The following is a 26,439-nucleotide window of genomic DNA, read 5'->3' on the forward strand; positions in this document are numbered from 1 at the left end:
CTGCTGGTTATTAATGAATTAATACAAATGAAGAAAGCTGTGGTTCACATAACGGCAAAGTAGCAGCAGCGCCTTTGAGTTCTGCAAACTGAGCAACCATCAGGGTGGTGAAAAGTGCTGCTGGCCTGATGGAAATTCACCTGGCTGCTCTCCCATCCTGCCAGTTTTCTCCCTCTGCAGGCGTGGGGTGTGTTAGGAGATGGCAATCCATGGGTAATCCCAGCCAGCAGGGCCCTCAGGATCCCAAAGCGATTGTTAGCAGAGCAGGCACAACATTTCTGTTGCCAGCAGAGCCAAGGGATAAAAACAAGCTGAGAATCAGGGAGTCATAACTGCCTCTCTGATGCTCCACATTTGCTGTGCCAAACATATGTTGGTATAGAAGAAAGTCTGATTCTAAATACCAAAGTGTGGGCAAGATTTAACTAAAGTTTCTGTAAAAGAAACCAAAGCTCTAAACTGTTGCTATATTTTACTGCATCTGCTGTGCATATGAGATTGTATAAATGGACTGAACCAGTATGGAATTATGTCGTAGCTGCCTATAAAATTGCTGATACAATCCTAAGGGTAAAACCAAGGTTTGCCATCACTTTGCAGGTAGCAGGCACCATATTTTGTTCCTAAGCATTCACAAAATAGTTCTACAGTTGAAGATCTGTTGACTCAAATGTGCAAACCCAAAAGTTTCAATTTCACCTTTACTGCTGGATGTTTGTTAGCAGGCTGACTGGTTTTTGGCTGAAGTGTAAAAATGTTTAATGTCTTCTGAATTCACAGAATGGTTTGGGTCAGAAGGGACCTAAAGTTCATCCCCCTGCCATGGGTAGGAACACCTTCCATCAGACCAGGCTGCTCCAAGCCTCATCCAACCTGGCCTTGAACACACCTGGGCAGTTATTTTTATTTATTAATAATTGTGAGCTTCAGTACTGTAAAAACCCCAAACAATACAACCTTTTTCTCAACACACCATGGTGAGTTTATGGAGCTGTTACGGTGACACGTTTGCAGTGCATATGTTGGTAAATAAGCACGAATACATTTTAGCACTCTCTTCACAGTTTATAGCCAAACGTGTTTAACTGTTTACTTTTCAGTTTTGACAGTGCCTGGTCCCTGGAACAATGAGTATTTGGATCAGGTATAATATTTTCATTGCAGATGCTGTATTTGTTGAACTCTGTAAAATTAATGCCATCTTTTTTGGTAGCCTGTGCCATTTTCAGGTCAGACCGATGCTGTGGGTTCTCACTGAGTGTTTCCATGCTGTGACCTGTGCAGTGACACCCAGCACTCGGTGTCTGGTGCTGTCAGGTCACTCCCTCCTTGTACCCGGGTTCCTCTGAGGGAACTGGGGCTGAGCCGAGCTGTGTGCACAGACACAGCCTGCCCTACCTGCAACTGGACATTTGAAACACTCTGCTGATTTTCCATGGATGTTACAAAACTCTGACAAGGCGGAGTTACCTTTAGGTTTAACATCACCCTCACAAGGCTATCAGATCAAACTTTAGTTTTAGTTATATTTTTATCATTTGTTAATAATAGGGTACTTTGAGGCTAAATTTGAGCAGTTACCCAGCCCTCTCCTAGTGGTTCTTGCTCACCCTCTAGCACTATTCGTCGATTTCTATTTATTCCATTTTCCATTCTTCCCCCTCTCCCCTCACGCCCGGTGCCGTTGCTGAGGGCGCTGCTTGCGGACGGCAGGTGCGGGGCCCGGATCCCCGCCGGAGGCTGCAGGTGGCCGAGAGGGAGGGCAGGGGGTGCGGAGGCCGGCAGGGGCGGCTGTCCCGGAGCCGGCTCCGTCCCTCCCCTCCCGTCCTTCTCCTCCCCTCCCGTCCCTCTCCTCCCCTCCCCTCACGGCCGGCGGGCGGGAGGTGCCGCCGGGCCGGCTCCGCCCCGCTCCCCGCGCGCGGCTCCGCTCCGCGTTTTCCGGGCCGCGCCCCTGCGCTCGTGCGCCGACACTCGGACGTGCGGGGCCGGCGCCGCTCGCCATTGGCCGCGCCGCCGTAGCCCCATGGGCTTGCGGGCCGCGCATTGGCCCCGCGCGCTGTCAATCAGCGCGTGGCTGCGTCAGGGCCGGGTGCGCGGCCCCGTTCCCTGCTGTGTGCGGGGCCGGCGCGGGGCCGGTGCGGGCGGGGCCGCGCCTCGCTCGTCCCTCGCTAAGATGGCGGCGGCGGCGGCGGCGGCGGCCGTGGCGCGGCTCGAGGGCCGGGAGTTCGAGTACCTCATGAAGAAGCGCTCGGTGACCATCGGCCGCAACTCGTCGCAGGGCTCGGTGGACGTGAGCATGGGCCACTCCAGCTTCATCTCCCGCCGCCACCTCGAGATCTTCACCGCCGCGCCCCCGCCGCCGCCGGCCGGCGCGGACGGGCCGCCGCCCCCGCCGCAGGGAGACCCGGCGGGCGGAGCGGGGGGCGACTTCTACCTGCGCTGCCTCGGCAAGAACGGCGTGTTCGTGGACGGCGTGTTCCAGCGGCGCGGGGCGCCGCCGCTGCAGCTGCCGCGAGTGTGAGTACGCGGGGCCGGCGCTGCGGGGCCCGCCGGAGGCCGCGGGTGCACATGGCGTGTGACAGGCGAGAGCGGCCCCGTCCTGCCCGCGCCTCTGCCGGCACCGCCCGGCACCGCCGCCGTGCCCTCCGCCGTGTCCTTCCCCCGCACCGAGCGGCTGGAGCGGCCCCGGGCTGGCCAACGGAGCCGGGGACAGCCCGAGCGCTGCTTACCGGTGTCAGGGGAACCGGCCGGGCGGTTCTGCACGGCCCCGGGCTGGCCAACAGAACCGGGGACAGCCCGGGCGCTGCTGGGAACCGGCCGGGCGGTTCTGCACGGCCCCGGGCTGGCTGGGGCAGTCCTGCAGCCCCCTGGGTGCTTTGGCACACCCGGGGGTTGTTCTGGTTTTGGTGATAGTTTCTGCTGCTTTGCCCGATTTGAACGTTTATTCTGATGGGTAAACTGAATCATCCACGTGAAATGCTTCTGCTGGCCTTAGCGTTTTCAAATGTTTTCGTTACGTGACAGCAAATGTATTAAGAGGTTTTAAACGGTAATACATTCCTTTGCCATTAGCAAACATTAACTGTCTGTGCAAAATGATTTTCTAGGGCAATACGTGAGGCCTGCCCCCGACATTTAAGGCTGTGTTGAACTGTAAATAAGTGATCTGTGCTCTGGGGAGTCACATGTAGGAAAAGTGAAAGTGTTTTGGTTTAGTGTATTTTAGCTTCCTTGACTAAGAAATAGCTCAGACGTTACGAGTGCTGTGCCTTTATAAAGCACATGCCATCAGTGACACAGCCTTAATGCCGTGTGAGCTTTTAAACTGTGTTCAGGACATCGATGGTGTGTATTTTCTGCTCTGTAGGCCTAATGTTAGTTTTGTCGCCTGGTTTCTCTGTGAAAATCAAATTGTCTTACCTTGCTGCTTTCTAGGAAATGCTCATTCTGAAGGGCTTTAACAGTGCCAGTGTGTAGTCCTGGATATACTTGGAGGACTTGTTTGACCTTTAACTGTCAGTTCTATTTTTGCTTTCTGCTTTTAATATTAATAATTATTTGGCATGTGGTTAATCTGTATTTTAATCTAACGCCTTTATGAAATGTAGATCAAATACTTTTTCCTTTATAAGCACTGCAGTATAATATACTATTTGTAAGCACAATTGTGCATGATCTGTGTTGATTTCAAACAGTCTAGAATTAGTGGGAGTAATTGAGTCAGTAACATTCTTTTAAGTGTTACCTGAGGAAACATTTAAAGGGGGAAAAATAAGTACTTCTTCCTGCTGTCCACTGATTTGTAATTTATTCTAGTTCTTTCCATCAGTGTTGCTTTTCAAGTGGAAAGGAGATTCAGAAGGATTTTTTGTCTCACTTTTTAATTGAATGATGAAAAGTTGTGTGTAGTTAAAATTTCTTCGCCGGTGCACATGGGTGGTGGTGCAGGAGCTGGCATTTGCTGTGTTCAGAGGTGACACCATTCCTTGGGCTGTGCACACACAGTTCCCAGAGCTGCTGGAAGTGGTTCTCTCCTGGTTGCACACTGGAGCTGTGGGCCAGTAAATAAAAGGTGCCCTTGGCCAGGAGCTGGAGCCACCATGGAGGGGGTGAGCATCACCTTGGAGGGCAGGAAGAGCCTGCAGCCCCAGAGTTACTCTGGTGATTAACAGCGACTGCTACTTTGTTGCTTTATTAAAAACAAACCTGTGTCTACAACACTGGTCTTACTGGGGATGAATGGGGAAATAGTAGTTTCATTATTTGCAAAGCTGGTTTTTTTGAACAGAAGTCTTCTGGCAAATTCAAGATACTCTCTGCTTTTAGGAAGTCCTTATTTGCTTGCTGATGACTAATATTGTTTGTAGTCCTGTTCTTGAGTTTTGTTGTAGATTTAACTGATCACACTGAAGGTGGTCTCCTGGATTTTAAGAGTCAAACTTGCTTCAGTATAATGTAAACATTAATTAATGGTTGAAGTGTGATGGGAAAGAAAGTAGTTTTGGTGTGAGCTCAAGATTGATGATTGCCAGCCTCCAGCTCAAGTAATCACCAGATCTATTTTTGTTGTTCTTTAATCCTCCTCTGTTGCCAGTAATAAATATGCTTTGCCTATGACTTCACAATCATCAGAAATTTTAATGGCAGGTGAAGTTTAAAAAATTCAGGGTGGCCTGTTCCTTCTGTTTAGGTGATGCTGGAGACCAAGAATGGGGGGTCCATCTCTGTTTTGTCTGATTATTAATGACTTACAAAGGTGCCAAGTGCAATACTCTTACAGACTTTAAATCTCTTATTTGCTTGTCACTAATAATTGTGTATAGTTCCAGTGTCCTTGGCCTTTTTTTTGTTTCAGCACAGTGTTTAAATTTGACTGCATGAATAATGTTACTGAACTCCTTGTTTTTGGAAGGAAAAAACAGAAATGCACCTTGGTAGTCTCCTGCAAAACACACATTTTAAACATCTGGGGAAATTAAATTATTAATGTTAGAGTATACACTTACCTGTACTAAAGGCATCTTTTTTCTGCAGATAGAAATGTCATGAAACATGGAATTACTGTGCCTTAAGATAAATGTTCTGGTTGCTATTTTTAATGCCTCCCTGGAAGCCTCACTGGCAATTCAAATGTTGAAGTTATCAAGCAGGAGGTAATAGCAGTGGGAAGTGTGTTTTTGTTTTTGCAGTTCTTGACAGACTCCCGTCCCTCCTTGTGTATGTACAAACCAGCTGTCGTCTTGTGAGATGAATCAAGTGGGGGTGGGGAGAAAAAAGCCATTTTTGAGTGTGTCCAGCAAGGAGCTCTCCTGTCAATGTCATGGCTCACATGGGATGAAAGAGGTTGCAGAGGCTCCTGCTCAAGACACTCAGATCAAAACAAGAAATTCATATTTCTACAGCCACCTTTGAGATGCACAGACTGTCCCTCTCCATTCCTAAAATTCATGTTTTTCAATTGCTTTCATTTGCTGCCTGTGGAATTTCCTTGCCTTCAGTGAAAGCATTGATTGGATATATTGTTAGGTAAATCATAACATCAATATTTGCTTTTGAGGTGCTTGGCTGGAAAAACACCTTTTGTGCTGGGCAGAGCGGTGGTTGTTGTCAGAGCTGTTGTGTTCAGCTTTTGCAGAGGCAGGATTCCAGCCAGATGTAACTGATACAGCTGGAAAAACAGACAGACTTCTGGGTACAGCTTTGCTCTGAAGGAGTGCTTTTGTTTTGGTTTGATTTTTGGGTTTCTGGGATGTGCTTTGTGCATTTGAATTCACAGAACTCAGGACATCTTGGACTTCACTGTTCTGAGGCAGTCTTATTCATTTTGACAAACCCATAGATTTTGTATTTTAGTCATTTCTTTTGGTTTTGCTTTTGTGAATTTCTGATTCATAAACAAGATGCCATGAACATAGGAGCAGCATTTTTAATTCAGATCACAGATGCATAGTCCATGACCTGCCTTAGGAGTGGTCAGAAGCAGATGCCCAGGAAGAAGCATGAAAATGGATTAACACAAATGATTATGTTTCACTTGGTTATTCTTTTGGATCCAAAGTCAGGGTTCAATTCTTTTTGAGTAAAAATAATTTACTGTTTGCATTTTTCTCTCTCTGTTTTTAGTAGTTGAGTTTGGGTAAACCTCCTCTATCCACCGTGTCTTTGGATAGTGAATTCTGCAAAGTAATTGGAGCCCATGTTGGGAAAAATACCTCTTTTTGCTGAGTTTTTGGAACCTGATGCCTGGTAATTTCATTTGATCCAACTGAAGCTCTTTTATAGTAAGAGACAGTAAATAACTCTCCCATTCTGCCATTCATTCTGCAGACTTCTTTACATTTCTGAGTGTGGGTGCTCTTACAGTAAATGACATCAAATACATTTTACTTGAGCTTAACATTTACTGACTAATCCTAAATTAAACCTGTGTCGCTGAAAACTAACATTTAATTTGTTTGCATTCCTCTGATTTTCCTCCTGGTTATACAGAGGGCTGAATCAATAATTTCAGCTTGGTGTTGTAGTGTGGAGCTACAAGCTGGGGTCATTGCTGCCTTTCAGCAGGAGAAGTTCTCCTGCTGATGAAAGCTGGTCCATTCTGAACAAGGATCAAGTATATCTATTCCCTGAGTCAATTCTTTGGAAAAGTTTATTATGTTCAGTGTTACCTGCTCAGGAAGCAGATTGTAAAGAGCCTCAAATATATCAGTGCACTTTTTTCTGTCATCTAATTGCAGTTACTTAAATTGTGTGCAAAGCTGTGATGTCTTTGTGGTTGGAGCTGTGACTGTGCATGTGCTCCATGGAAGTTTCTCACTGGAAACATCTGTGGTTTGGCTTAACATGGCACATGGAGGTGAAAGGATCATGACATTTCCTTGGGTAGTGTTCCATGGTAGCTGAGGGAGAACATGCACTGCTTGGGTTTGGGTTATGATTTATGTTCTAAAGGTTTTCTTATGAATAAACAGATCCTTTGAGCAATCAGACAAAACACAGGCTTCAAGGAATTGGTGTTAATATATCTTGCAGTGCTGTAAGTCCCTCAGACCATGGGGCACCTGCTTTTTCCCTTCCCTGACACCACTTTTGACAGAGGCAGCTCCTCAGGGTGACAGCTGCCTGAGAGCTGGGGAGACCTTGGGACAGATTTGTGTTCAGGGGTGTGTTTGGAGCTCCACACCAGCTAAAAAACTATCAATTACAGATAAAACTATCAATTACAAATAAAACTATCAATACAAATTACCTCACAACATGCATTGCTTGGGTTTGAGCTATGGTTTATGTTCTAGAGGGTTTCTTATAAAACAGGAAAGAATAAACAGGTAGATCCTTTGAGCAATCAAAAAAACACATGCTTCAAGGAATTGGTGTTGATATATTTTGCAGTCTGTACTGCCAGAGTGCTGTAAGTCCCTCAGGCCATGGGGCACCTGCTTTTTCCCTTCCCTGACACCACTTTTGACAGAGGCAGCTCCTCAGGGTGACAGCTGCCTGAGAGCTGGGGAGACCTTGGGACTGATTTCTGTTCAGAGGTGTGTTTGGAGCCTCACACACCTAAAAAACTATCAATTACAGATAAAACTATCAATTACAGATAAAACTATCAATTACAAATAAAACTATCAATTACAAATAAAACTATCAATTACAAATTACCTCAGAGCATAAAACTAAGGAACATTGGACTTGGCTGTGACTTGACAGACTGAGACTCCAGAAACTTTTATTTACTGGTCCTGTGCCATAGTGACTAATAAGGTCAGCAGGGCTGTGTTTATAGGTGGGTTTTTGGTTACTTTAAAGCAGGGTTTGCAAATGTCAAGCTCAGTAGAAGCAGTGTTCTCAGTTTAGCAGATCTGATTGAAGAGGAGTGTAGGAGGAAGGTAGAGCACATATGATTTGAAATGAAAATAGAGATGAGCGGGAAGTTTCTATAGTAATAATTTGTGTTACAGTTGTTTCTGTCATCTCTCTCTTTTTTCATATTTGCCTCTCAGTTACACACACCTTCTGAGTTAATTTTTTATTTTATTAATAAAGCAGTGTTGCAAAATGTCAGGCACCAATCAGGTAATTGAGGTAATGCTTAAATAGTTTATATTTGATTAATTTGCACTCCATATGCTTTTTCTGTTGGTATGATTGATATGTATATGAAACATCCTTACCCAATTCTACTGATGCTACAAATGTTCTTACATCTGTAGGAAGGAGATTTTTTGTGTAATTCTATGAAATACTACAAACTTTATAGTCTGTAAATTTCCTGTAAATTTCTATGACAGAAGCAAGATTAGTGTCATTTTGGTTTAAAGGTGCAAAGTCAGTGTTAAAACTGTCTGCTCCAAAATCTGCAATTAAAAGAGTTTTGAGATTTTTATTTCAGGTAATAATGAGGTTGGAGATACGCAAATAATTCTTTGCATTGATTAAATCAAAATACTAAGGTGCCATGTTTGAGTAGGATGATACACTTAATCAATAGCAAAAGTAGTAAGTTAAATGAACTAATAAAGAAAATAAGTTAATCTTTCACCCTGTCTTTTCAAAATAAATGTGTGTTATTAATTTGGTTATAATTAGGTAAGGGCAGTTACAAATATAATTCCTTCTTGAAAGGAGATGTGTTTTAGAGAATAATTCTGCTGTGGAGTAGTTCTGCTGCTGTTGGGTGTTTCTTTTTATTTTTTTCAGCATGTGCAGTTGTCATGGACAAAGCAAAAGGTTATTTTTTACAGTCATGCCTGAGCCATTCAAAATAAGATGATGCTTCTCATTTGCTGTGTTTTCAGTAAATGCAGCAACTCTTCAAGACATCTCAAGTCCCAATAAAATTAAAAAATGCAGGGAAAAATATCATTTCAAAGCAAACCATGTATTTATCATGTGGTGTGAGGCCATGGCTTTTGCAGTTAGGACTCTCACAACAGTTCACTAATAAGCTGCTGTCTGTGCTGAAATCCTGGGAAGGTGGTGGCTTTATCTGCTGCCTTGCTTGTTTTCATGATAAAAAGTTGATGTGTAGTGACATTTGTTTCCTGCGACTTCCTGCCTTTAAGGAGTTTTTTGACCTAGATAAAGCAGTCAGAGGGGAGGAACCATATTTATTCTGCAGCTATTCCACTTTGGATGGTACAGGAAATAAATGTTCCATTCTCCAGTTAAGATTCCCTCACTGAAGGGAGCTGAGGCTTCAGTGAGTTGCAGAGCTGGTGCAAATTTTTTGACACATCATCTTTTGTAGGGCATGAGAAGGTCTGGGCATGGTTGGAGTTTGTTTTTTCACAGTTGTGGGTGTTTGTGTGATTCTCCTGCAGCCCTGCACGTGCTGCTCTGTCCTCTCAGGTACTGCCAAGCAGAACCTTGGACAAAGCAGGGTCTGTGTGTGCTGGAAGGAAAAAAATTAAGTATTCAAAATTTTAGAGTGTCTTAATAAATATTAATATGAACACACCACCTTTGTGTTTGTCCGTGTGCAGCAAATGAAATGAAAACCATGAGGAGATTGGCAAACAGTTCTGTCCATCCTGATCCAAACATTCCTGTTGAACTCAGCAAGGAAGCTCCTGTGGACAAGGATGTGCAGGGAATGGAGAGTTTGGAGAGCCAGAGCAGTCAAGTAAAAATGCCAGAGTCCTGTCATTATCAGGGTGTTATGAAGTGGAACAAAATTAGTATAAAGATGACTGGAATGAATTTTAATTCAGTGCTAGTTTAAGGCTTAACTTTAAGAATTACAGAAGGAAGCTCCAGCCAAAGCCTGGCTGAAGCAGAAGTGACCTCAGTGTTGGATCAGAGTGCTCAGCACCTTGTCCATGTGGGCTCTCTGGGGATAGCTGGAAGTAGATAAAGTGCTTCAGGTAACTACAATCCCATCTTGAAAAATGTCTGTATTCCCAACAGCAGAACTTACAGAATGCACAGGGTGGTGGAAATAATGTGATGCACAGGGTTAGGATAATGTGATGTACAGGGTTAGGATAATGTGCAGCTTAGTGCCAAATCATGAATAGAAATACCTGAGCACTACTGGATTTTTTGTGGTGATCTGGAGTGAATGCAGTTACTGATAAATATTTAATACACAGTCTGGTTAGAATAACGTGCAGCTTAGTGCTAAATCATGAGTAGAAATACCTGGATTTTTTGTGGTGATCTGGCACGAATGCAATTACTGATAAATATTTACAGTGTTGTAAACATTGTCCTCACAAATAATGAGGACAAAAAAATAGAATGACTCAATTTAATAAACCCCAGAATTATGACATCTGGAAAAGTACAGAGGGCAGAGCTATAGGGTGGGAAACTGTTCTGAAAATTAGCAATAGAGTGAAAGCCATGACTGCAGAGGGATCATGAGATGCTGCTCTCAGATGATGTGTCCAGGCACTGATGTGATGACTCTGTGGAAATTGGGGAGTGGCAGCTGCTGCTGCAGCTTCAGTCATTCTGGAATCAAATCTGTGGTAAAGGATCTTGCAAAACTGCAAGGATTTCAGTGCAGGGTTGCTAAAAGGAATTGAAGAAGTCCCAAAGCGTGGGGGACAAGAGGGGTTCAGTATGTTTGTTTATTCAGAAGGAGTGTGGGGTGCCTGGGTTGGTGTTTATGGGGCTGAATGAGAGAACTAAAGGCTCTCTAATGGATCACACACAGGTGTGAAAGCAGAGGCTGTAAACTCTAAAAAATACTCTAAAAAAATTGTCATGGTTTGAATAAAGCTGTGTTGCTTTCAAGAGTGCTGGGATATCTATCTCACCATCTTCCTCTGATAAATATATCAAAAACAACCCTTTATATATATAAATATATCAAAAATAAATATAAATATATGCGTTTTGATATAAATATATCAAAAATAAGCCCCAGTGCAGAGCATGGTGACATGTCATGGTTTACCTTACAAGAGGTAAAGCTGAACCTTCTTTGCTTCCTCTGCAAGTCTTTTTAAATAAACTGTCATGGGGTTTGATATCATTTGATTGTGTGTTTTAACAGAGTCAATATTTGTCTTGGCTTGAAATTAAAATTACTTCTAAAGCATCAAACATCCAGTTGGATATTTGTTTATTTCCACTTGCCTGTAGTGTTCTCACACTGATGTTGATGCTTTTGTTCACTGTGTCATACTCTTCATATTGGAGGACACTGAACAGTTTCAGAGATAATTTTTGTGTAATATCAAGTGATTCTGTGAAAAGTTTTTGTTCTTTGAGTGAGTCTTAGATGCAGCTCAGTATGAGACAATTTTTGTGTAATATAAAGTGATTCTGTGAAAGTTTTTGTTCTTTGAGTAAGTCTTAGATACAGCTCATGGGCCACTTAATTCTTGTCTTGATAAGAAATCAGGCTAGTGTATAATGGAAAAGGCCCTTACATCTCGTAGTGAACTTGAATTCAAGTTTTTTTGATTACTTAAATGAAGATTAAATGTATGGTTCTGGTTCAGAAGGTGTGGATGATATAATTTATTGATAGAAGTTCTTTTTAAATTCTGATTTTCACTGATGTGTTCCAATATGGGAGTAGGTATTTTGCCTGCCCTTTTCCTTCTTGGCTTCCTTTTTTCCCTGTCACAGCTGGGAAAAAGTAATTTAATTTCCTTTGAAACATCAATTTCCTCAAAAAGCTGTAGCTGAAATGTTGGTGCTTAGCACAGTGTACAATACATGTTTTACTACTGTAAGGTAAAAGTCTGATTGTTTATGAGATATAAACACAGCTTTTGTTTGTTTGTTTTAATGTTCTCTTTGTTGTTTTTTAGAACTGAGAATACAGGAAAAAATTCATTTATCACTTTGTGTTGTCCTCTGGACATATTTGGGTGTTCTAGGCAGAATATAACTTGAGCAGACAAGGCCTAGACGTGTAGTTTATACACTTCTGTAGTATAATATATAATATATAATATATAACATATAATATATAATATATAATACATACACAGTGCAATTATATAAATACACAATACAATTATATATACAATTATATATAATTGTATATTATGCAGATATTATATATATTATTGTATATATTTCTGTTTGTTATAATCAGTGCAGTAAACACACAAGGGGACATGTTGGGAGGGATAAATGACAGAAACTGGCTCTTACAGAAAAGAATTTCCCTCCTTGGGTGATTCTGCAATCTTCTGACCTTTCCAGGCAGGTGAAGGCCTGCAGAGCATGGAAGGGGACAGAGAAATAAGGTTTTAAAATGAGTAAGGCTTAGAGAAGAGAAGGGTGAATTTATTCACATGAAATTGTCTGTGAGGATAAGTTTATATTTGAATCAGAGGAAACTGGTTATTTAAGTAAGTAAAAATCATGGCAAAGAGGATAAGTGCTCTCAGTGGGGTTGTTGGGGTTGCCACAACAGGGCCAGGAGTTGGACTCTGATCTGTGTGAGTCCCTTCCAGCTCGGGATGTTCTGTGATTGATTTTAGCATCACACCCCACAGAGATGAGAAAAATGGGAGAGGAAAATTCAGTTTATACATGGGAGAGATGAGGACACAGATCAAGGTGTTTTGCTTTAGAACATGGGCAGAATGTTCTGGGGTTTGTAGTTGTGTGAAGAGAACTGGAAGGATGAACTGGGAGTCTTGAGGAAAGATGGAAGATTAAGACATCTCAAGTTTAAGGGCTGAGCCTGAGAAACAATGCAGTTGTTATTAGAAATATAATCATTAACCTAATGTAGTGTAAGGAGTCTCAGAATTGGGTGTTTCATTGGGGAAATGTCATTCAGAAGGATCTGGGCTCTCACATTTTAGTAAATTGAGCTGTGCTTTGAGCATCTGAGCTAATCCAGGGTTTCACTGCTGCTGCAGGGGAGCTCAGGAGGGAAGGTTCTGTTTTCTGCAGTGTTCCTGGTGCAGCTTGGGCTGGCATTGGTGCTCATCAGATGTTCAGATGCTGCTGCTCTCTGCTTTTTTTGCTATTTTTGGCTGCTTTGCTGTTGCATTGAAGTGGCTCAGAGAGGTCTGGCAGGCAGTGGAGTACATGGTGGGCCTGCACAGACTTTGGGCAGCACTCAGCTGGCTGGGACTTGTGGAATTGTACAGTAAGGAGTTGCAGTTATAGGAGCTCTTTGTGCTATATGAAATAAAAATGGAAAGGAAAAGAAAGACTTGAAACAGTGAAAGACCAAAAGTAATTTTGGTGTACTAAAAAAGCACTTGTAATGTAACATAAAAATCTTTCAATCCTAGAAGTTCTTGTGACAGCATGCCTTTTGGTAAAGGAGTATGTTAAATTAAAAAAAAAAAATTAAAAGGTTAACCTTAAGTAGACAGGATGCTGACATAATTGATGGTATCATACCTTTGGTTAATCTGTGCTTTCTGGCTCTCTGTTTTTATCTCTCTGTAAATGTGAACACACAGAGAAAACATGAAGAAAAAGGGGGTATGGGTTCCTTGGCTGTGGATCTTCTCATAGCAGGGGACAGAGTTAATGTATAGTCTGCATTCCATATATTGAATCAGCCTGGCTCCTGCCTAAATCCAGGCTTTGCTCCACAGGTCACCAGTCCAGTTGCTGGTGTATTGTGCAGTAGTGGAGATATAAGCTCTAGGGAAAGTTGCACATAAAGGATATAGTGTAGGTAAATGGTGTTTTAAAACATTTTATATGTGGTTTTTGTTTGTAGTGTGTGTAGGTCCCAAAAAAAGCCCTTTTATCTCAAAGACTTCTCTACCTGTAAGGCAGGCAGGTGAGTGATTGGAGTTTGTGCAGCATTCTGTGTGGACTACCTGAAAGGAAAGCATTATTTTGAAGATAATTGTAAAAACTTCACTGACTTTTACATGTCTTCATGGCAGGGGCTACATGTATGGGATGGTGCTTTCTCAGGAAATACATAAATGTGCTGAAGCTGACAATTCAGGTAGCTCCCATGTGATTTGGTTTTCCTGTGGTGTCTTTTGAGGGCCTCAGCTTGATAGTTTGTAGAAACATCTCAAAAAAAGGTGTGATTTGGAGAGAGCTTTTGCTTCAAATGCAGCACAGCAAATCCAGAGTGCCATCAAAGGGAAAATCATAATAATTCAGTGGAGTTGATCCAAACTACTGGGGTAGGAGGCTTGGAAGTATCTGTGCATGGGATTCCTGCCCTGATGGAACTGCCTGCTCACCTTCACTCTGAGCCCTCCCAGGGCTGATGAGGTGCAGCATTTCAGGACAAACATCCTTGCAGGAGGAGCAGATGGTAACAAACACCAGCCTTCATTTCTGTGCAGTGTTTGGGGGGCTTGGATGCTGACAGAGGTTGGTAGCAGTGAGTTCCTTAAATGATCATCAGTCAAAGCCCTGTTTATCACTTGCACAGATGAAAGCAGTAAATAATGCATTAGGCAAAGAGGTGTTCAAGGAAGTGAGTTGTTTTCTTTCCTTGGGTGTGGGGATGTGCTGGGTGTGCCTGGGTTAGGCTCAGATAAGGGTCTGGAGGTGTTTCTGTCTGATCTGCCTGACATGGTCAGCACTCAGTACACTTATTTTGGAGAAACCAGCCAAAGCACTTGTGTGGTGTGACCCAGGAGGTTTTTTTGTCAGGTAGAGGGACTTGGTGGTTTGGTCCTCTCTGCCCTTTCATATTACTGAACATTTTTGCCTTCAGTAGCATTAGGGGCTGCAAAGCAAACACTGACTTTGTGTTCAAATGCTATGAAAATCCTGCTTTGGAGAGGGTGCAATCATTCTGAACTTTATTAAAATGACTAGATTCGGTGGTAAGATTCTCATAGAATGGTGAAATGCATCCTCATGCACTCCTGCTCTCAATGACACCACCAAGATCCTGGCAGCACTTCTGCAGCTGCATCAGGGTGGAAGAGCAAATGCAGCAGTTTGAGGTGGTTCCCCTCTGCTGGGAATGCAGGTTCTGAAATGAATGCAGGGCTGATGTCTCAGTGTAGAGTGGGCTCTACAGTTTGTGGTTGGGTACAGAATTATTCAGCTTTCTAGATATTGATAATTAACACAGACATTTAGGACCTGGAAACCACAGTGTTTCAGTTAAAATGTCCACGTGACAGGCACAGGAAAGAGATGCAATAGGTAAAAACCACAGGAGAACTTCAGTTGTTTGTTTATCCTCTTAAATTGAAATTCAAGCCTTTGTTTTTAAAACCTTTTCCTGGTATTGGTCAGCCTATAAAGCTGAGAAATGCAACTAGTCTATGAATATTCACCCTTTCTGTAACAAAACGTCATTAGAACTGAGATTCTGCCAGAAGTCTGTTAGAACTTCAAAAAATATTCTGTTTTTTTTTATTTTTTCCTTTGTTTTCTTTTTTGAGATTTTTTGTAGCCTAAAATACTGTTTTCTTATATAATAATTTTTCCTTAAGTACATCACAGTATATAGGGAATATTACCTCAGAAAAAATTGACACTAATTGTTAAACATTCAGAAGATAAAATTAAAAACCTCATTCACAGTTGGGAGGAGAGCTCAGATCCTTCCACCTTTCTCTGTTTAAACACACAAGGTAAATTCAAAGCAACTCCTGATGAAGATTTTAAATTCCCTTCATGAATTCTGGCCTGTTGTGAATGGCTTTTGCTGTCTCCTGCAGTGCAGGCAGCCAGAGCACTCAGTGCCAGCACACCCTTGTACACAGATGTTGACTTTGCTGTCAGTAGTGAAATAGCCCTGCTTGTTTTATGGGGTGGTTATTCTGAGGTTGGAAGATTGTTGAGCCTGGAAGAGATCACTAACCCCAGCTTGCTACTTAGCTATAAATAAGTTTGGTCTGCTGTGGACTAGTAAGTACTCAGGATTCTTACGTGAGGTTATTCACTCTTATCAGGGCTATCAGCAGACTGGGTGGTTTGAAGCCTTTAAAGCAAAGAAACATGCAAGCCTTGCAAAAGAGTCAAAAAGCTTCTGAATATAAATAATTCAACCCTCAACCAGAAGGATAAAATAAAAATTTGTAGAATTTTAAGTTTAAGGGTAGTGTGTTAAAGTTATTTTGGTTTAATAGTAGCTAAAGGAAAGGTTATTTGTATTTGTCTATGTGTGTTCTTTGAGTTAGCTGCAGTGTTGCTGAAAAGTGTGCCATAAAATAATTGAGCTTCATCTGAAGAGCTGGAAAGCATGGTTACATGGAATACAAAATAACCAGAGTGTGGGAGAGTGTGACTTTACAGGGAGAAGAAAACTGAGTAAGGTGGTTGAATCAAAAATGTTGGTTGTAAAAGTCAGGCTTTTCCACAGCTTTTGAAATGAAAAAAGAAAAATCCTGCTGTTGTGGAAATGAAGCTGGGAGATGGCAGTGTAGGAATGTGTGATCTGGGTCTCCTGGTTTGGGAGGCAGGGTGTGTTTTTGGTAATTCTCATCATACTCACACTCTGATTCCTTTCTTTTACTGAAAGCTGTTGGTGTGCCTCATCCCCAAGGAAACTCTTGTTTCTGCAACTTACTCTTGTTACAACAACCTTTGATATTACAGCATTTGGTGGTTTTCTTGTTCTTCCATTACAATTCTTTATCTGGAAGGTCTAAGTAGTTTAGGGTTAATTACTCTCAGTTGATTGTAGGAAAGGCCCAGGGGGTTTGGGAGCAGTGACATTACCCTTCAACTGGGACATCCCTGGGCTCTGCTGGGGGAAACAAGCGTTGGTTACTGGGTGTGTTTCACCAGCACAGTTCTGTCCTTCTTGGGACTGTTCTGTTTTTATGGGAGCTGCTTGTTCCAGCTTTCCCTAGGAAATGTAAAGAAGGAAACATATACAACTGCCCTATGTTTTCCTAGGGATGTTTTGTGGTAAATAAATTGCTGACTGAGAACATATTGGCAGTGTCTGACACAGAAATGAGCTGGACTTAGCAAGTTCTTCACTGAATGAGGGAGACTTTTATTTTTAAATCCCAAAGGTCCTTAGATACTTGTGATGGTTCACACCATCTTTAAGTCATTAGAATAACCCTCTTAAAGATGTTCTAAAAGGAGACAGGATTTGACTTGTGCAGGTAATGATTTAATACAAAAATACAAAGGAAAGAGCCATCACTCTGGGGTATTTAAAAGGAAAATACTACATGGTAGGTATTAAAGAGGAAGTGAATATTGGGTGCAGAAGGGGCTGATTTGGGCAGCAGAGGGGGTGATCCTGCCCCAAAGGATCCTGTGGCAGCAGCAGAAGCAGCATTGTGACAGGAATGGGGAAGCAGAGCTGGCAGGTGTTTGAAGTCACATATTTCAGCTCCATCTGAATCAGGTTTTTTCCTTCCCACCCTGTTTTGGAGTCTTAAAAATCACCATTGCCTTTCACTGTCCCCTGGGCCATGGTGGCATTGCTGTGTTTGAGGTGCTGGGTGCACAGAGGAGCTGTGCACAGCCTCAGAGCTGCTGAGCACTTTAAATGTGCACAGAGTGGCCTCCAGCAGCCACAGACACTCCAGAAGTCATTTTATGTAATCTTAGATAAACTGAGCCTGCTGCTTCTAAAGGTTGCTTCACACTACCACTGGTTATATTTAATATAAGCCCTGAAGTGAGTTAGTGCCAAGCAAAGCATTGTTTGGAGTATGGAGAAATAACCTGGGAGCCAAAATTAGCCTGAGCTGTGTGCAGTGGTGTGTGTTTCGTCAGGGCTGCCCAGATCATGTCGTCCCTGAAGGCAGCACATTCAGCTGGGGATGTTTGAGCCATTACAACATGGAACATGCTGGGGCCTGGTGCCAGTAACACACACTGAACATATGACCAGCACATGCCCCCATCAGCCTGGGCCATGAATTATTTACTTTTTGTTACAAGCTGTTTATTTCTGAGAGGTTTTCTCCCCTCTGTCAGTATCAAGCACTGAGCCTTTTGTTTCCTTTTTACTTTTTTTCTTTCTTTTTTTTTAAATCTTTTCTACTCTTACTGTTGATTCTGTATTTCTAAAATTCTCTCCACCACCCCTACCTCTATTTTGTTTGTGCTCATTCTCTTAGGATGCCATCCCAGCTAATGCCATTGAAACTGTGGAGGCCAGTCTGATTATTTTCAACTTGTAATTGAGAGGTAAAATGACCTTACACCTAATCTTTTGGGACTTGGTCTATATTCATTAGTTAGCTGTGATACCTCTTCTCTGTGTCAATTTTTCACTGTTATGTTTCACATCTGTGAAATGGCAGGGTTTTTCACTCATCCCCTGTCATCTTTGGTTAGATAAATGATGTGAAGCAGACACTCCATAGGCCTTTTCTGATTTTAAACTGATTTTTGATGACAGCTCAAGTTCCCAGACTGCTTGTGACTCTTCATTTGTAGCAGCTCTGTGCTGTGGATTCTGGTACAAAATGAGTGAGCACCAAGCCAGCCTGATGGGCTGGGAGCTCTGGAGAGCAACAGTAGATAAAACTTTAATGTACATACAAATATTCTGCATCTTTGCTGGGTGTTTCATAACATTTTAGGGAGTGTTACCTCTTGGATGGGATCAGGCTTGACACAAAATTAATTGGACTTGGTGAGCTTTTCAGAATGAATCATCTCGTAGTTATTTGTGTGCACTGTAGGTAACAGGCTTAGCATTGCATACTTCTTTATATAGATTATTCTTTTAAATTCAGTTTTCTCCTGCAAGTGCATTGAGTTAAAGCTTACACTGTTACACAAGACTTTGCTTCTCATTTTAATATGCTGGTAAACTTGATTTTTAAAGGATTTGCAGTAATTTAAAGTATTATTTTTATGTTCCTGTTTTTAGAAGCCTTTTTTTAACATTCACATTAGATCTGTACAGTAGCACAGGTTCATTAAAATTGCACTTTCTCCTTGTTTTAACCATAATTTTCAATAAAATTCAGGCCCTGCAGATGGACTGTAACTAAGCCTTGGGTTTCTAGGTTAGTTAAAACAAACTCCTTGGGAGTCAGAGCTGAGAACTGTCCTGCCCTGCCCTGCCCTGTCCTGTCCTGTGTGAGAGCTCTGCTGTTCATGCTGTGCTCAAGCCAGATTAATTTACTGGTGGGCCTGAAAAACAATCCCTGGGAAGGGAAGGGAAGGGGAGAGGCTTGGGATTAGTTTTCTGTCAAGTCAGGAGTGCAACTTTTTCCATTACCAGATGGGAAGATACTAATAAAAGGTTGATACCATGGTTTTAATAGCATTTCATAGAATCATAGAATTTTTTTAGTTGGAAATGATCTTCAAGGTCATTGAGTCCAACCATTGACCCAGCACTGCCAAGGTCAGCACTAACCCATGTCCCCAAGTGCCACAACCACATGTCATTTAAATCTCTCCAGGGATGGAGACTCCACCACTGCCCTCAGCAGCCTGTGCTGGGCACTGACCACCCTTTCTGTGAAGAAATTTTTCCTCATGTCCAACTTAAACCTCCCATGGCACAGCTTGAGGCCATTTCTACTTGTCCTGTCCTTTGTTTCCTGGGGACAGAGCCTGACGCCCACCTGGCTGCAGGTCCCCCTTTCCTCCAGGGTGAGACCCCAGAGCTCCCTCAGCTGCTCTTGGTGCTCCAGCCCTTCCTCAGCTCCATTCCCTGCACATGGCACCCCCACAATGGCTTTTTGTAGTGAGGGGCCCAAAACTGCCCACCAGATTTGAGGTGTGCCCAGCACAGGGGACAGGCACGGCCCTGCTCCTGTGGCCACCATGGCTGGTGCAGGCCATGTTCCATTGGCCTTCTTGGATGTTCAGCTCTTGTTTACCCCCAGGGCCTTTTCCACCAGGAGCTTTCCAGCCACTCTGCCCCAGTGGCTGTTGTGACTCAAGTGCAGGACCCAGCCCTTGGCCTGGTTAAACCTCACCACCATTGGTCTCAGCCCATGGTCCAGCCTGTGCAGATCCCTCTGCTGAGCCTTCCTGGCCTCCAGCAGAGCAGCATTTCCACCCAGCAAAATGTCTGAGGGTGCCCTCAGTCCCCTTGACCACATCATGGATGAAGACGGCAAACAGGGACCAGTGTGAAAGTTGTCTCCTCGTGGAAGGTCTTGCTCTGATCCTGTCTGCAGGGTCTGCCTCTGCCCTGGGCAGGCGCTGACCACCCTTCCTGTGAAGATATTTTTCCTTATATCCAACCTAAAGCTCCCTGGCACAACTTGAGGCCATTTCCTCGTGTGCTGTCCCTCATTCTCTGGGAGCAGAGCCTGACCCCAGCTGGCTGCAGGTCCCCCCTGAGCCTCCTTTTCTCCAGGTGAGCCTGGAGCACTCCTTATGTGTGTCTGGCACCCCTGGATCCCTTATGGGCAGGTTCTCACTCTAACCCCAAAGGATATTTTCCTATAAAACCTGGTTTTGCTGGGTCACTGGTGCTGGTTTGGTTGGTATCACTGAGGGCTTTGACAGCAGAGGTGCTCCTGGCCATGTTCTCCACAGGCAGGAGAGATCCTCAGTGCTCCTGCTCATGGATTCACAGTCACACATGTGAGCCACAAACCCTGGAGCAGGAAAAACAAAGGAGACCACTGTGGACAGTGGAGTTGGACTGGAAAAACAACAAAGCTGTGCTGCTGCTATTTTTAGTAGGTCCAGACTATTTGTATGGTTGATGGTTTTCATTTTGCTCTTCACCACAGATGTGTTTTCAAACACAGATATTTGATAAGCAGTTTCTGTTCAGCTTTGTGTTTGTTTTCTAAGGGTGATGAAGAATTCAAGGTTTCTTGTTGTCTTTCAAGCTCTCTGTATGAGGTGAAGGTATCAAGTCTTGTTACCTTTGCACTTCTTAGGGGAAAGCCACTAATTCTGGCACTTCCATTTAAACTGAGGGAAATTATTTTATTATTATGGGAAATGCCACTTTTTTTTGTGGTGCTTCCTATACTGACATAGGGATTTTATATATATATATATATATATATATTCTCAGGATTAAAGTTTTTTATCATTATTGACAGAACTGTAATATAATGCTGTACATATGTAAAAAAATAGGAAACACTTTCTCTAAGTTTTCTCAGGAGAGTGAGCAAAACTGAGTGAAATATATAGATTTATAATTACTGCTCATAAAGTCTTCCTGGTGTGATCCCTAGTGATGATTAAAGGAGTGATAGTTTAAAAATAACCAATGCATCTTTTTGAGTCTAAAAACATAAACAAATTTGTGCATTAAAGTTAACATTTAATGAGCAAAAATCCTGATGATTTCTTCTTTTGAGAAAGGATGTTGAAAAATTGCAGGTTTATACAGACTGGGTTTAATCATCTAAGGTATCTGTTATCTTATTTTTTAGCTTTTCTGACTTAAAGCCTGCATGTTGTTGTATACTGGGAAGGTGTGGATCTCATTAAAATGTTGGGTAGTGCCATGGCCGTGCCCTCCAGAATTGTTAAAATGTTTCTTGGATTCCTATTTTAATTATCATCTCCATTTTTGCTTTGCTTTTCCTTAATAGGATTTAGAATATTAGAATATCTTTTACTTTTCCATATGGATATTTCTAAGTGTCTTGGTCACCCTAGGAAACTAAGATTGTAAAATAATTAGATTTATGAGTTAAAAAAAAGGGAAATTTACTCCACATCTGTAGTACTATTTGCTGCTATTTACTTCAGTATTTATGGTAAATTTAATTTTGGGGTTACCTTGGTTATTATGGGAAATGCCACTTTTTTGTGGTGCTTCCTATAGTGACATAGTGATTAAAAAATATGTATGTATTCTCAGGATTAAAGTTTTTTATCATTATTGACAGAACTGTAATATAATGCTGTACACATGTAGAAAAATAGGAAACACTTTCTCTAACTAGAGATTAACATTTCATTTCACCACAGCACATCTTTCTGAAAATCAAAATCTTTCAAATATCAGTTGGTTCTTAAGTGTAAATGGAAACATGTTAATTGAAGTGCTGTGGAAATTGGTGTTTGCAGTTCTCTTTGTGCAGCAGCATATGCACTGAGCTCATTTGCATCCCTTCAGCTTTGCCAGACAAGGAGATGGTGCAGGGGAATTTTGGAGTAATCCTGTGACTGCTGAAATTGTTCAATATCCAATCCTGGGTTGAGATGACACTATAAAAATAATGAATTTGTAGCAATCAATATTTGTGCATGACAAAAATGTAAATTTAACAGCCAATGGTGTTCTGCTAGAGGGAAGATACAGCTTACAGGTGTGTGGGGAGGTGATAATTGATAATTTGGAGGATTTTTTGTTGTGTGACTGTTGTGACAGTCCCATTGAGGGAAGATGCTCAGTGGATAAACTGGAGATTCCTGATTTAATGTCACTTGATTTTCTAGGGAGCGTGAAAGTCAGACCCCTTGCTTTATCTATATCTCTGCTCATCCAGCAAAGCTGAATTGTTTGAGCAGTTTGGCAGGTTCTTCCTCTGCCTAAGAACCTTCCTGGAGCTGATTGCTGCTCACTTTTTTCAGCATTTCAATCATTTTATAAACTTAACTACATCAATTTGTGTGCTGCAAGGAAGAGTCAGCTTAATTTTAATTTTATTCTGGAAGTCTTTGACTGATACTGTGTTAATTATTTGCTACAAAGTTGCTTTGGCTCTGGCAGAATGACCAGAGTTTAAAACACAGTGAAACAATGTATTATGTACCAGGACCATTTTTTTCATTTTAGACATTCTGTTTTTAGAAAAATCAAAGGTCAGGAAGAGCTAAATAAAAAAAAAAAAAATTTAAAAAAACATTTAAAAGGTTGGAATTTGAAGCTAAACCAAAAGAAGCTGCTCTCAAGACATGGTTAGTTTGGTTGGTTTATTCTCAGAAAAGTCAGATTGAATTTGGTTCACACAACCTAAGGAGATGCTTTTGTCATCACCCTCCATCCTTGTTCTTTGTTGTGTGGGATTGATCTGGTCATTGTGGATTCCCACCCTGGCTGCAGGAATGCAGCCCAGGCTGAAGAATACAGCAATGTCCTTGATTTACACAGGACTAGAAATAAAAAGTGAAAATAGTGCTTTTATCACTAAAACTGTTTGGTGTTGCAAAAAAAAAAAAGAGAAAAAAAGGGGCTGTTTCTGGCCAGTGAAAGATTTTTCAATTTCATTCTGTTGGTAAAAGCAGGGTAGGAGTATGGTTAATTAAAAACAGTAGATAAAACACAAATAACCAAAATGAAAGTGTGTCCTTGAGTGTCACCAAGGTTAGGATGTGCCCTTGCTGTTGAACACCTCCAGGTGTGCATTGTGGGGATGGTTTTGGGTGGTTCTCACAGAACCTGGCAGCTGTTTGTCACCTGGAATGAGGAATTCCTTGGTACTAAAGGAAAGCAAAAATGAGGAATCCTTTCCCTCCACGTACTTTTCAGTATTAAGATAGAAATTTTAGCTTTTTCTTCTTTAGTTTTTAAATTAGTTGAAATATTGCCTTAATTTTCTTCTGTTCAATAAGGGGGGAAAGGTCTTACTTTAGGAAATGAGGTTTGTGTTGCTAAGCATCCTCAAACCCTTCAGTATTTAACTGTACAGATTTTAATTAGAATGTATGCATTTAATAAACAGTTTTCATGGTCTAATAGTAAAGTACTGATGAAATGAAAGTTCCTTTAGCTCTCTTTGAGAGAATATGGCTTAAGATATTTGTGTGTGTGTGTTACTTTTTGCCATGTGGGCTTCACAGCCACTGTTTCTGTGCTCCTTAAACAGCTCCTCTTGTGCAACAAACTCTGACTGAGGCACTTCAGTCTCATTTAATGAACTCATCTCCCTGCTCCTGAAGACATGTCTCTCACCTGATGCTTTGCCTCTTAAAGTGGTTGTAGCAAAAGGAAGAATTGGGGGATGATCCAATGGTTTAAACAAAGATTGGGTGCTGGGAAAAATATGTTCTGTTCCCAACTCTGCTGCACGCTTGCCAAAACAGCTTGGCCAAGTCACAAATCCATTTAATCTGGTTTTGGAAATGGGAATAATACTTCATGGGCAGGCAGATGATGAAATTTCAGTGCTCTTTTCCAGCAGTTTTTATCAGGGAAGAGCTTTGCCTTGTCTTTTAAAACCAATCCCTTGGGTTTGAAGGGGATTATTTGATGTGCAGAGTGAACTCTCTAACTCCCTTCCTGCTCCCTTTTTTTGAAGGCTGTTGGTGCTGTTTTACCTAAACTTTGGTGTGTCCCAGAGTTCAAACCCACTGGAGCTGACCTGTGTGCACCATGTCAGTGTTTCCTAATGAAAGGGACAGCAGTGCCTTAGTTATAGTTAAGACCTCGAAAGTAGCACAGAAATTAGTTTTGGAAGCTTATCTTTCTACTTTAGTTCAATCTCAAGCTTTCAAAGAGAAGGGTTAGAACAGTTGCATATTGGGAGTGTTGTCTTGTGTAATATAGTTTTCTCATGAAAACTTTTATTGAGTTTATTATTTTTAATTCCTGGACAGATTTCTACTTGCGTGACTCTGACTGGTTAAATCATGTCTGTTGTTTTTATTTGCTTTTATCCTTCTGGTCTTTTCCTGCTGCCCCTTACACAGGCCACAATTTGAGAACTTGGCATGGTCTCAGAACAGCTCAGGAGGAGGAGGAGTGCTTCTTGAAGGATATTTTCCAATAACAACGTGCTTGTTGTAGATTAGTTTCTTTACTTTGTGGCTTTTCAGACTTTTTGGCATCTTGATTGGTTCTTGAGCATCCACACAAGTGACAAAGGAACCTAAATTTATGTCACACTGTGGAGAACATTTCTAGATGGTCTGCATATACAGGAGAAAAGTTTTAGGAATTTACAAATAGAAGGAAAATTGGAAAGTTGTTAGAACAAACATTCTGGAGAACATGCTTGGTTATAAAAAAAGTCTCAGAATATAATACAAAAATCTTGATTTCTGTTACGATTCCCAGCCCAGCAGTATCACCACAGTGAAGCAAATATGGAATGGGTCTTGACCATCAGACATCTTTAGGTAAGCAAGTGTGAAATTTAATTAATGCCCATAGCTGTGTGAGAGGAGGCTGAAAAAAGCCTGTTCTTTGAGCAGACAGGCAGATTTAGGGGGGAAATGAAACACTGCTGTCTGCTCAAAGTTCGAGTTGGTAGGAAGCAGTTTTTGTCATTCTTCAATGGCCTGAGTTAGTCATGGATTTCTGTGTCAAATAAAGGCTTGTGCTGCTCTTGGAGCGGAGTTCTGCCTTGAAGAGCCCATCTAAAATAAACTTTGCCTCCTTGAATGGGGAATAATCATTGTGCAGCCCAGCTCCAGTGGGTAGCTGCTCTCTTGGTGAGGAGGTTTGGGCATAATTTTGCAATGGAATGCAGGTCTGTGATGAGGTAATAAATGAAGGCTTTTGTTACTAAAGTAACATCTGAGTCACAAGTGCTTTTTTTATGATTATGCTTGCGTCAAAACACATCATGACAGCACTTGTTCACTGTACTCCTCCTACTGCTTTAATTGTGAGCAATGTGAGATGCCAGGAACTGTCTGTTTGGCTCCCAGCAGTTTGCTTTGCTTTGCTGATAGCTTTTATTTAACACCGATTGATATTATTAAAACTTTGGTGTTTCCATATGAACTTTTGCACCCCCACGAGTACCCTGTGACTGAGACTGAGGTTCCAGGCACATCTTGGTGGTAAAGGATGGGGTGGGTTTGGTTTGGCAGCTTTGGTTCAGCTGTGCTTTATAAGAAGTTTTGGAATGGCATTTACTGTGACAGAGAAAGTTGGAACCTGCATATTTATGGTTAAATGCAGTTATCTGAGAGGAAGAAAAAATGATAATTGATTTCTGTTTTCCTATTGCAAGTGTTTTGTTTGTGTTTTTTAAGCAGGAAGCTGTTGTGTTATAGAGTGATGTATGTGGGCTTTGTTGGGACTGTTTGCAATTTGGCAAAGGTAGAGGCACTCCAGCTTTTGGACAAATTTTAAATTGTTTTTATAGTTTAGTAGGAAATGTAGAGATTGAGACCACACAACCTGGCTCTGCAGAAGGCTTTTGTGTACAGAGATGCTAAACACCCGAAAATGCAGTGTTTCCATAGGCGGAGTTTCTTTTGTATTCACAGGCTGGGGAGCCTCAAATTCCAGAGGCATTACATGAGCAGTTTTAATGAATTAGTGTCTGGTTTTCCTGCAGCAGATGTGACAAGCAGCTTTATAAGCTGCTTCCCATCGATCGCTGTTTTCCAGCTCTTTTGTGTCTTTCTTTTGCTCAGAGAAAAGCAGGGAAGAGCTCGGTTTCTACAGTAACTGCTGCCTACACTCCTGCCTGCAGGCCAAGAGCTTTCTCAGTCCTGCAGCCTGTGCAGGGCTCCTGCATTGAAATTCTCTAGGTTTTGTTTGGGTTTCTGGCTTTTTTTTTTAATTTCTTCTTGCTGGTTTCAATATTTTGCCCTTTAAGCACAGAGGAGAATGCAGTGGAAATTTGTGATTTTGAGATAGGTAGTTTTAATTAACCACAGCACGTTGCCATGATTGTAAGATAAGCTAAATATTTTTGCTGCTGATCAGTACCAGTGTTGTGTGGTTGGTATGGAAAGAAAAGAGATCCTGGCTGG

General features: G+C 42.0%; 1 protein-coding gene across 1 annotated transcript in view; it reads left to right on the forward strand.

Annotated features, from left to right (window-relative positions):
• The first annotated feature begins 2,023 nt into the window (after window positions 1-2,023).
• Window positions 2,024-26,439, forward strand: part of FOXK2 (forkhead box K2) — a 46,001-nt gene continuing 21,585 nt past the window's right edge. Inside the window, exon 1 of the mRNA XM_054278792.1 lies at window positions 2,024-2,517. Coding sequence (XP_054134767.1) covers window positions 2,024-2,517 — 494 coding nt within the window. The remainder of the gene's footprint in view (window positions 2,518-26,439) is intronic.

Source organism: Melozone crissalis, unplaced genomic scaffold (genome assembly GCF_028551555.1).
Source record: "Melozone crissalis strain CALT ecotype California unplaced genomic scaffold, PUWL_Pcris_2 ptg000026l_1, whole genome shotgun sequence".
In the NCBI taxonomy this organism is placed as follows: Eukaryota; Metazoa; Chordata; class Aves; order Passeriformes; family Passerellidae; genus Melozone; species Melozone crissalis.